This window comes from Bos javanicus, chromosome 8 (assembly GCF_032452875.1).
Source record: "Bos javanicus breed banteng chromosome 8, ARS-OSU_banteng_1.0, whole genome shotgun sequence".
NCBI lineage: Eukaryota > Metazoa > Chordata > Mammalia > Artiodactyla > Bovidae > Bos > Bos javanicus.
This window is the reverse complement of record NC_083875.1, coordinates 54,228,990-54,240,967: the sequence shown is the minus strand read 5'-3', so window position 1 is coordinate 54,240,967 and position 11,978 is coordinate 54,228,990. Positions and strand designations below refer to the sequence as shown.

Here is an 11,978-nt window from a genome sequence, read left to right as displayed (position 1 = left end):
CTGAGGAAATTAGGGCCTAGATTACTCTATGCAAGCTGCCCCAAATAATTTTATGTCAGAGAATTAAAATCAACGAAAAAGCTATGACTCAGAGCAGGTTAACTTGCTGGTGTATGTTCTTTTAGTCCCTTAAAGATGCATATGTGCGTTCCCATAATAAAATTTGTATTATACTTTTACATTCAACATATTTTGTGGTTTTTCCACTAAATCATTTTTATTCACATATTTGTTACATATTCACGTATTTAATGACTAGTGTGGATCACAAGAAAATGTGGAAAATTCTTAAAGAGATGGTAATACCAGACCACCTTACCTGCCTTCTGAGAAACCTGTATGCAGGTCAAGAAGCAACAGTTAGAACCGGACATGGAACAACAGACTGGTTCCAAGTTGGGAAAGGAGTATGTCAAGGCTGTATACTGTCACCCTGCTTATTTAACTTATATGCAGAGTACATCATGTGAAATGCCAGGCTGGATGAAGCTCAAGCTGGAATCAAGATTGCTGGGAGAAATATCAATAACCTCAGATATGCAGATGACAAAACCCTTATGGCAGGAAGCAAAGAGGAACTCAAAAGCCTCTTGATGAAAGTGAAAGAGGAGAGTGGAAAAGCTGGCTTAAAACTCAACATTCAGAAAACTAAGATCATGGCATCTGTTCCCATCACTTCATAGCAAATAGACAGGGAAACAATGGAAACAGTGAAAGACTATTTTCTTGGGCTTCAAAATCATTGCAGATGGTGATTGCAGCCATGAAATTAAAAGAGGCTTGCTCCTTGGAAGAAAAGCTATGACCAACCTAGACAGCATATTAAAAAGCAAAGATATTACTTTGCTGACAAAGGTCCATCTAGTCAAAGCTATGGTTTTTCTAGTAGTCATGTATGGATGTGAAAGTTGGACTATAAAGAAAGCTGAGCACCGAAGAATTGATGCTTTTGAACTGTGGTGTTGGAAAAGATTCTTGAGAGTCCCTTGGACTGCAGGGAGATCCAACTAGTCCATCCTAAAGGAAATCAGTCCTGAATATTTACTAGAAGGACTGACGCTGAAATTGCAATATTTTGGCCACCTGATGCGAAGGACTGACTCCTTGGAAAAGACCCTGATGCTGGGAAAGATAGAAGGCAGGAGGGGAAGGGGACAACAGAGGATGAGATGCTTGGATGGCATCATCAACTCGATGGGTATAAGTTTGAGCAAGCTCTGGGAGTTAGTGATGGACAGGGAAGCCTGGCATGCTGCAGTTCATGTGGTCGCAAAGAGTTGGACACGACTGAGCGACTGAACTGAATCGATATATCTCATTGTATGAATGTACTATAATTTATTGACCTATTCTCACCCTTCTTGGGCATTTAGATTGTTTTTGCATTATTGTCGTTATTAGAAATAAAACCTTTGGCTTGTCTTATTATTTCTTAAGGGGGGAATTACTAGTTTGGTTAAAGGGGATAGACAAGTTATGCCTTCTGATACACACTGCCAAGTTGGTTAGCTCAGGAAAGTTTTGCAGATTTGCCATAAGCAATAAGCTTCAAGTCTTTCTTGAAATCTTAGCAACTTTAGATCTAACAGGTCAGTTATTCCAGTTAACTTGGGAGTTCAAAATTTCCCTAATTTTCATCATTGAAAAAATACTAATAATTATGATGCCATTATTCATTTGAGAAGCTAAGGGGTCTTATCCTTAAATTGTCAATGCATCTATAAGAGCTAAGAGAGAAATGTATGAATAAATGGATAATGATCAAGTAAGAAATGTCCATGAGCTTTCCTGTAGGGGTCACTATTACTGTCAATTTATGCCTGCAAGGTAACTAAAATAGTTATGCATTTAAGAATGTATGCACATTTGCCCGCAGGTCACAACTAGAAATTCTGTGCAGGAAAGGAAAGATTCCCCATGACACAAAGAAGATCCTGCCTGCAGCAACTAAGACCCGATGTAGCCTAATAAATAAATATTTAAAAAAAAAATAATGTAGGCACATCCATTTTAAATGCCTGATCCTCTACATTCCCTAAATTGTAAGTAATAAGACCTTTGCAGCCAGATAGTATCCTAATGTCAAGTTCTTTATATAATGACATATACCACTCTCTTCACTCAATATGTTCCTCAGTTTGAACTGACTGGGTTTCCCTTGGGTGTCAGCTGGTAAAAAATCCGCTTGCAATGCAGGAGGCCTGGGTTCGACCCCTGGCTTGGGAAGATCCCTGGAAAAGGGAACGGCTACCCACTCCAGTATTCTGGCCTGGAGAATTCCAGGGACTGTACAGTCCATGGGGTGGCAGAGTCGACTTTGACTTTATGCTACTCCTAGGAAAGGTACTCAGGCTTGCTCTTAATACAGGAAGCATTAACTAATTGCCTAACTCCAAAAAGTGTTTTCATGGCACATGCTGATTTGAAGAGAAGGAAAAACAATTTTCATTGCAATGGACAATAGGTTCCCTTCCTTCCACCTGCCCTTTTCTGCTTTCCCCATTAACCTCTTTGCCTTCTGCCTCAAAATGTACACAGAAGACAAAAATCAGTTGTTATAATACGCATTCTATCGTTCCATTTGGGTACAAAGAGATGCATTTTAATGTTTAAGGTTTTGTTAGTGCAGCTCAAATCTGATCCCGACGTTCCAGGAGATAGGCGGCCGTCAGGCTTCAGGGCTGGGGCAGGGAACCTGCTGCAAACGGGTCAGCCCTCTCTCCAAAGAAGGAGTCTTTCCCATCATGAAATGCAAAGTAGCCAGCCGTTTTCCATTCCCCCATCCCCGGCGGCGTAGGAAGGGGCCGGGAGAATATTTACCCCCCGCTTTCGCACTTTTCCTATAGAACAGAACCGGTGGGCAACGGCTTCTCCGAGAGCAGCGCCAGCCGGCTCAGGCCCAGCCGAGGCTCACACAGGCTTTTGCCCGAGCCCGCGCTGGACTGGGGCGTCCGGGAAGCCTGGGGATCCCGTCTAGGAAACCGCGGGGTGCGTGGTGCTGAGGCTGGTTGTGAGAGCCTCAGTTTCAACTGGGCGGAACTCAACCTCGCCCCTGGCGCGCTCGGCTCCTCTTGCAGCTGTGAGGAGTTGAGGCTGGGAGTTGGCAAACCTCACTCACCTGTCGGGACCTGGATCCGGACAGGGAGCGGGTTCTGGAGATCAGGGCACGCTGGTTACCGCAGCCTCGACCTTCCCCGCGCCGGGACACCACGGCCAAGGGGTGTGGGGGCTGCTCCCCGAGACTCGAGACGCCTGGGCTCCGCTTCCCAGCTCCCTACTCCCCCCTCTTGCCCCCGGGCGCCATCGACTTGGCTGGCAGCGAAGGCCAGCTCGAGCCGACGCCAGAGCTGCGGGTTCGAGAGGCTCCGCCTCCTTCGGCCACTTCGAGCCACAAGAGCCTCCGGGAAATTTTCCAGTCTGTCTTAGGCTGCGGTCACTGCTGAGGTTTTCAGAACTTTGCAGGAGAGGGCCAGCTAGGACCTCTGCCTCCAACCCACTCCTTGCCTGCCGCCTGCCTGGGACATCCCCGAGTCCAGGAGATCCCGCTCCCCGACGCCCCAACTTTTGGCGAGCAATCTGCGCTCCCAGACTGTCGAGCTCCTGTGCCAAGGGGCGTGCTGGTTTTCGGGGGCCGGCAACACTCTCCCTCGGCTCGCCTTCCACCTACCCCGGCGTGGGGCTGGGTGAGTTGGGATCTGCGGTGCACTTGAGCGTTCCCAGAGCTCCGGATTCGCCCTTCCAGGGGGGATTGAACCCGGGCGGTCCCGGCCTCTTACTCCGAAACTCGAGTCGGCCCCCGTCTTTTCCCTCCGAACTCCGGAGCCGTCGCGGGTCGGCCGGCGGAGCGTCCGGGCGCTCGAGACTTCGTGGCCTGTCGGGGGCTGTGCGTACCATGGCCGGCTGCTGCTGCCTGTCAGCGGAGGAGAAGGAGTCGCAGCGCATCAGCGCCGAGATCGAGCGGCAGCTTCGCCGGGACAAGAAGGACGCGCGCCGCGAGCTCAAGTTGCTGCTGCTGGGTGAGTGAGCCTCTCCCACCCCTGAGCTCCGGGCGTTTCGCTCCCGGCCGCTTCCCTCGCCCGGATCCCTGGCTGGAGGACCTGGAACCAAGCGGTATGCTGCTGCGCGGCTTCCTCCTCCTCCCAGGGGCTCGCGGATGACAGCAAGTTGGGCCCTTAGGCAGCAGTCCTTTGCACCTCCAGCTGGGTGACATTGGAAGGCAACCCCTTCCTGACCCCAAACAGAGCTGAGAGGTAACATTTGACCTCTGTTTCTCCGTTGTTTGCTTCTCTCCCTAAAGCCTCATTCACCTCACCCCTCCGTCCCCAGCGCGCACCACCTCTGCAGGACGTATTTTGGATGTTGCGGGTTGGTGGTGGGGAGCTGTTTAATCTACATTTTGGGTTCATCCTGGCCCCTGCGCTCTCGAGTCTAAGTAAGTAGGTTGATTGAGCGCTAACGAAGTGTGGAACTGCGCTCTGTTCTTATGCGCATTGCCGCCCAGTGATGCGGACAAGTGATATCCCCATTTTAGAGAATTAAAAACAGGACGCGAAATTGGCGAACTTGCCCAGACTGAGAAAAGGCAAAGCAGATACCGGGTCTGTCGTGGGGGTGCAGCCCAAGCCTTAACCTCTCTCCCCGCTGTGACGGCCTCCGCCTGCCTCCCCGAGCTCCATTTGGGGAGGCCTGTTTGCGTAAAGGCCCAAACCTCCCTTGCTCAGCTCAGCTCACCTTGTGTTCGTTCCTAGGGTTGGGACTCCGGTTCCCCAGCCGCTCTGGCTAGTTCTTCATCGGGCTCTTTGGGCGTCCGCACAGGTCTAGGTAGGACGCTCACTTTCAAAAACAGAAAGAGAATGTTAAAAGTTTGCCCAGTGTACGCCTTAGGGCAGGATCCCTTCTCTTGTGACTTTCTAGAACCCTGTTTGTTGTTAAGGAATATTTACCTTTTCCTTCTTTCATATCAGAGTAGTAGCTGTCAGATCTTTCTAGATAGCTGCAAATATTTCAACTTTTTTCTTTCAACTGTTCTGGACAGGAACCCTTGCTTATATCAGAATCTTTAATCTTTTCAAGGAAAGAAAAGTGCATCTAGTTAGAAAAAAATAGAGAAAGTTTTTCTTCAGTATTGCCTTCAGACTTGGACAAGGGAACCCCTGTGTAATTATTCTTTGGGTTTCAGGGGTGGGGGCGGGGTGTCTGGTCTTCCTCAGGCTGTGCCCCTCCCCACTGGAGGAGTCTGTCTGCAGGTGGATGGTGCTGCCCACCCAGAGTCCACATTGCCCACCACACCCCAGACCCTCACTGGACCCAAAGGCCCAAGCCTGCTCTGTGCACGTTGGGGTGGGGCAGGCCCCACCCCTGAAGAGTGCCTAACCAGGCAGCTGTGCTGGAAGTGTGGGCTCAGGTCTGCAGGTGGGCCTGAGGCCACTCTGGGAGGAGATGGAGCCTAGGTGGGGAAGGGAAAGGATTCTGTTCACTGGCCTGGGCTGCCCTTTCCTGCCTGACCCAGAACTCTGAGGGGTCTGAGAATTCTAGTCGTACTTGGCCTTCCAGGTTGTTATAAAGCTACATTTGCCAAAGAAGGAGGATTTTGTGACCGTCTGTTGGTGGATAGCCCACAAAGTAATTATGTGGGCCCCTAGTGTCCTCCTGTCTGAGGCTCCAGGAAGATTAGGGGCAGGCCTGGCTTTAGCTGCATTGTTGTTATTGTTTAGCCCCAATCTTTCCCACCCCTTGGACTGTAGCCCACCAGACTCCTCTGTCCATGGAATTTCCCAGGTAAGAATACTGGAGTGGGTTGCCATTTCCTTCTCCAGGGTATCTTTCCAACCAAGGGATTGAACTTGTGTCTCCTGCATTGCAGGCAGATTCTTTATCACTGAGCCACCTGGGAAGCCCTTTAACTGCATACTTTTTCTTTTTAAGGACAGACTGACTCCTCTTTCCTTGTGAAATACTTTATGATCTGTGTCAGTGTGTAAAATTCAGTGCCTGAATATACCAGGAGCTTGACAAATGAAAATTAAGCAGGAAGCTGACCATATTACATGTATTGATGATAAGACTGTTTAGGGCTAAAATGCTTGCATTTACTTACAATCAAACTAGGGTAGGGATGTTTGTAGGGATGTTTTCCCTGGAAGTCATACTTAATCCAGGTGACTAGAATCTGTTTTTGTACCTGCCAGGCCTTTGCCCTAACCCTCTTATTGCCCCTTTCAGCACTGCCTGACCTCCCAGGAACCCCTTTTTAATCATCCTCAGCTGTGACTAGCAGGCCATCTCAGTGCTAATCACCCAGAACTTGTTAGAAAGTTGCTATACCACATGAAACTATCCAAAACCCTAAGAATGGACTTTGAAACCTCTGGCTTAGTTTGCTCTGTAAGGGAGCAAGGCATACTTGCATTTCTTAAGACAGAAGAGGAGGAGGCCATGACGCCAAAAACACAGAAATCAGAGAATCCTTTTTTGTCTAAAGTCATGCAGTTTGAGTGAAAATAAAAATCATCTGAACTGCTATAATGGGTGCATTAGATGAGCCACTGCCTGAGTATCTCAGGTGAAAACTGTTTTGCAAATAGAAGTTGAGGATCCCGTGTGGAGGGTGGAATGAGCCAAAAGGCCACCAGCTCTTGACAAGGAAGCATGCTGTTGCAACAAAGTGATTTAAGGACATTTCCAAAGTACATTCAGTGGGGCCATATCCTGTTTGTGCTTAATAAAAGCATGGGTCGGTGTGCACAGGGAAAGATAAAACTTGCTGTCCATTTGGGGCTGCTATTTGCAAGGTGTCAGCGTGGTACTTTCTTGTGGAAGGAGATAAGGGAGAAATAAAGGAGATGGCTAAAATTAGTAGAAAGAAATTCCTCATCAGTTCCTCAGATAAACGTGGGACAAAAGAGTTCTGATAAGAACCTTGATGAACATCACTCAGTATAGGAAGAAAGTGTCTGGACAATAGCAATGAAATGGGGAGAAATGTGATTTTTATTGATTTTTGGTATCAAATGAGGCTTGGAAAGTGCTGCTTGTTAATCAGTTTGAATGTCTCTAGCAACTCTGATGTCTTGATTTTGGATGCAGACCTCATGTTGGAACTGGAATGTGTACTGAGGAATTGGAAATTATGCTGGTATAGGGATTAAAAATGTAGGTTCTTAGGTCTGACTACCTGAGTTCAAACTCTGGTTCTACCCTTTCTTAACTGCACACTAACTTGGCTCTGTCAGCTAGTAAGTGTCAACTAGCATCACCCCATTTTGTAGCATTTTTAGCCACCGGTGAGGTGTTATTTCCATTTTAGTTGACCAGTTGTAGGTTGCTAACAGTTTGTATAAGTTGTCCTGGTTGTACTTTAACAAAAATGTTTTGCTTGGAGTTCCCCTTATTATTTTCTGAGCCTTAAGCTGACTTTTAAATCTCTTACTCTTCTTACACTAATGAGTTGAAAAATCTGAGTCCCCTAAAGTTTTGTTGCATTGGTTATAACAAAATTCCATTTCAGAACTATTTGTCATGTTCCTGGGCTGCAAGTCTATTTAGGCTTAATGGCTAGAAAATTATTTTCCAGCTCCAGCTTCTCTCCACTGACCGGTTGGCACCAGACATTCTGCTGTAAGAGCCTTCCTCTGTCCCTTTTTTGGTTTATTTATTATCTATGTTAACTTACATATAGCTAGGATTGTGTGTGTGTGTTTGTGTGTGTGAGTTTTACCGGTGGTTTTTATTTCATTACTGAATCATTTTGGTACTCAAATTGTACCCAATTAGCACACTAGTTCCCGTATCACACCTCCATCAGTTTTTGGAGCATTTCCTTACTTTCTGGCATAACTACATGCTCCAGGTTCATCTTGTACCCCTCTTCTGAGTCCAGAAATCAGTCATTTCACTGCTGAGCCTTGATCATTTTCAGTGTAAAACTGTACATTTTTTTTTTCTGAAGATAATTAAACACTTGAAACAAAGATATCAACTCCCCTAATTCAAATTAGTCGCCAGTATGTAAGTATCTGAAAAACCACATTTTTAAAGCTCTGAGTTAGAAGATGAAAGTTTTAAGGTTGTAATGCTATGAGTAGATATAAAAGGGAAAAATCTAACCGTAAAGTTAGATGAAAAACAATGTAAAAAAGTCTTCGTCCTCAAAGGGTATTTTTTTCATTTTTAATGGCTTCTAGTCTGTATCGCCTTTTGTTTTCTCTTTTTCTATGATACCTGAATCACAAGAGAAAAGTTTCCTTGTAAGAACTCCCTTGTGTGGGGTGGCAGGGAATGAGGTGGCTGGACTGAGAAGACAGGAGTGTACAGCAAGTCAGTGTAGCAAAGCTATTGTGTTACTAGAGACAGATTGAAATTCACACAAAAAGAGGACTTTATTGGAAGGATTCTTACAGCAAAGCTATTGTGTTATAAAGACAGATTGAAATTCACACAAAAAGAGGACTTTATTGGAAGGGTTCTTACCAGGGCGTCTAATGAAATGAAAAGAATCAAATAGTAAAAACCAGGACAGCAGATTCCCAGGGCACAATCACTAACGTGACTTGGCTCGGTTCCCTTCCACGCTCTAGAACCCTCTGGGCCTTTCTTGTCCCTGTCGTTGAGCCTGCGGCCCCATGTGAGTAAGGGTGTGAACCCAAATCATTCAGTTTAGTCTGGGAGATCCATAGCACAGACATAGCTTCATCTGAATGCACATGGCCTGAAGCTGGGTGTCCTGTAAGGCCAGCAGCCGCCGCCGCTGCAGACAGTTTAAGGAATTAGAAGCGCACCAGCGGAAATCCCAGGGTGCTAGAGGAGGTCTAGTGCTCTGAAGGACTCTGTGTGGAACCCCAACTTTCATTACCACAGTTGGCTCTCTGCTAATGGGTAAATTAATGACTTATCATGTTGGCCAGGGTTCCTGGTTGCAGAAGAATAATTTCACTTAAGAATAATTTATTGGAGGGGAAACAGGAAGCTCGTAAAATTGATGGGAATTGAAGAGCAGGCTAAGTGAAAGGGCAGGATCCAAGGGAGTCTTGACACTGGAATCAGACCAGGCTGCAAGAGCACAGCCGGAAACTTGCCACCCAGAGAGCTGAGAGTCACTGATGCTGCGCTGGATGCCTACCTCCACGTGAGTGCAGCAGATCATCTGTGATCATCTCTTGCAGCTTTCTGTCACTTTGCAAAACCTCAGGCCATCTGATTTTGCCCACGGATTCGATCCCTGGGTCGGGAAGATCTCCAGGAGAAGAGCATGGAAACCATCTCCAGTATTTTTTCCTGAAGAATCCCATGGACAGAGGAGCCAGGTGGGCTACACAGGGTCACACACGACTGAAGAAGCGACTTAGCATGCACACATATGCACAGGGAGCTTGGGGAGAGGTAGGATGGGGTAGTGGTGAGAACATGCTCTCTGGAGCCAGCCTTTGTGAGTTTAAAATCTAGGTGGTCTAGTGGTTAAGACCATGCTTCTAATGCAGGGGTTTCAGGTTCAATCCTTTGTCAGGGAACGAAGCTTCCACATGCTGTGCAGTGAAGTAAAAAAGTACAAAATAATAAAAATAAGAAACAATAAAATCTAGGCAATGAATAGTCCCCATTGTGCTGCCAACCCTCTGTCTGGGCTCAGTTACAACTGTGTAACTGGGCTCAGTTACAAGGTCACTGATAGAGGCAGAGTGCTTTTTCCAGAAGGGCATGCAGATAGGACAGTCTGACATGAAATCTCCACTGATGTCCCTTCTCAGAGAACATGGACCTGCCATGTAGTCATAACGCAGCATCATGAAGTGAGCAGCATCTTAAGGCTCTGGGAACTTGAGGGGTTGTTGTTTTCTTGTTGTTTTGATGGAGGTAGCCCCTGAGTAGTAAACATATGACCATGAGCAAGACATTCCCTTTTGAACCCCAGGATCCTCACCTGTAAAATGAAAGTTTTGGATCAGGTGACCTCTATTATTGTTGTTCAGTCGCTCAGTCATGTCCGACTCTTTGTGACCCCGTGGACTGCAGTACACCAGGCTTCCCTGTCCTTCACCATCTCTCGGAGTTTGCTCAAACTCGTGTCCATTGAGTCAGTGATGCCATCCAACCGTCTCATCCTCTGTCATCTCTTCTCCTCCTGCCTTCAATCTTTCCCAGCTCATTAGAAATTTCTAATGAGTCAACTGTTTGCATCAGGTCTCCAAAGTACTTTAGCTTCAGCATCAGTCCTACCAATGAATATTCATGGTAGATTTGCTTTAGAATTGACTGGTTTGATCTCCTTGCTGTTCAAGGGACTCTGAGGTCTTTCCAATTCTGACATCAGATGGTTTATACCAGTGGTTTTCAAAGTGTGCTCCTAGGACCAGCAATATCAGCACCTCTGGGAACTTGTTGGAAATGTAAACTCTCAGTCCTCAGCTGGCCTTCTGAATCAAATTCTAGAGTAGGGCCAGCAAGCTGTATGTTAATAGGATCTCCTGGTGATCCTGATACACATAAGTTGGAGAACGTGTCTTATAACCTTGGCCTGGACCTCAGGATGGACCAGCCTCTGATTGCCTCCCTGGGCTCTAAAGCAGGTACCTTCTCTTTCAGTGGATATCTGGGAGGCCCCTGGGATCAACCTGCCTAGGGGATGCTCTATTTTTTGATGTTAAAGTAGTCTCTCTCACCAACTTGATGAAGGGTCTTCAGAATGTGAACTGGGTAATCTGTAGGAACTGTTCAGGCTTTGTCCCCAGGTGTCAGGTTGCTGGGCAAAAAGGAAAGCAGGCACGCATGTACCTACATCTTACCTTGGCAAGAGTCCTTGCAAAAGCAACAGTGTGTGCATTTGCGTGAGCCCTTGAACTTTGATGTAGAACTCCTAAAGTTGTGTTCCTATACATTGTAATGGTTTTATGGCCTATTATCATTAAGTAATTATCTTTCTATTATGGACTAAGTGGTGCAGGGAAAGCCTCTTTTAGTACAAGCCACCAAATATCAGTCTGCTCTTTGAAAATTCAACCCCTTTGGAACACTGGGGGCTTCCCTGGTGGTTCAGATGGTAAAGTGCCTGGAATGCGGGAGACCTGGGTTCAGTCCCTTGGCTGGGAAGATACCATGGAGAAGGGAATGGCAACCCACTCCAGTACCCTTGCCTGGAAAATCCCAGGGACAGAGGAGCCTGGTAGGCTACAGTCCACGGTGTCACAAAGAGCAGGACACGACTGATACGGATAAAGGAAAATGGAACATTAGCTGTATATTCCTGGTTGTCAAGTTTTTTGGGTCCCCCCCCCCCCCGCCAAGTAACTGATACATTCTGGTATTTTGTATTTGGTCGTAAATGAGAGAAAAAGAGAACGTTTATCTTCTATAGTTTTGTCTGAAAGGTATCTTTTGTATGGTAAGTTAGTTGTCCAAGACCCAAAGAGGAACTACGCCACTGCTTTCTCGACCCTGCCATGAATGACACCTTCATTTTGACATTTTATGTAACTCATCTCCAGAATGTTTTTCTGTTGCTCAGCTACTATGTAACTGGGAAATATAAGCTAATTGTATTCCTAAACAAAATCAGACAAATGAAGATGATAAATCATTTATGGAATCATCATCTAATGTTCCTCGTAGTCTAAATCCTGGTTATCTAAGTCAGTGCCACTCAAAAAGCAGTCATGGGTCCTGGGCCACTATGCATGTAAGACAAATACAGAAATCAAGAATAAGCATCTAGAAACTTTTATAGCAATTTAACATTGATGTAGCATCGGGGGTATTTTTATTGTATTTCATTGATGTAATAGTCTGCAACTGAATGGGAAAAATTTAAAAACTGGTCCCTTACCACAGAGTTTGAGAAACAAGAGTGCAGACTTTTAAGGATGGGATAGAAAAAGACCAGAGGAGTGACTAGGCTCAGCAGATTTCATAGGGTTTGGTGATCAGTAGCTATTTGACAGTGAGCCACAGTGAGGAGGCCAGTTTCTTAGTTGCCAGCCAGTTCTAGT

The 11,978-nt window shown here is 46.3% G+C and overlaps 1 protein-coding gene across 1 annotated transcript in view; it reads left to right on the top strand.

Annotated features, from left to right (window-relative positions):
• Positions 1–3,110: 3,110 nt before the first annotated feature.
• The window catches only part of GNA14 (G protein subunit alpha 14), a 199,934-nt gene continuing 191,066 nt past the window's right edge, over positions 3,111–11,978 (top strand). The window contains exon 1 of the mRNA XM_061425584.1: positions 3,111–4,016. Coding sequence (XP_061281568.1) covers positions 3,893–4,016 — 124 coding nt within the window. The 5' untranslated portion in view covers positions 3,111–3,892. The remainder of the gene's footprint in view (positions 4,017–11,978) is intronic.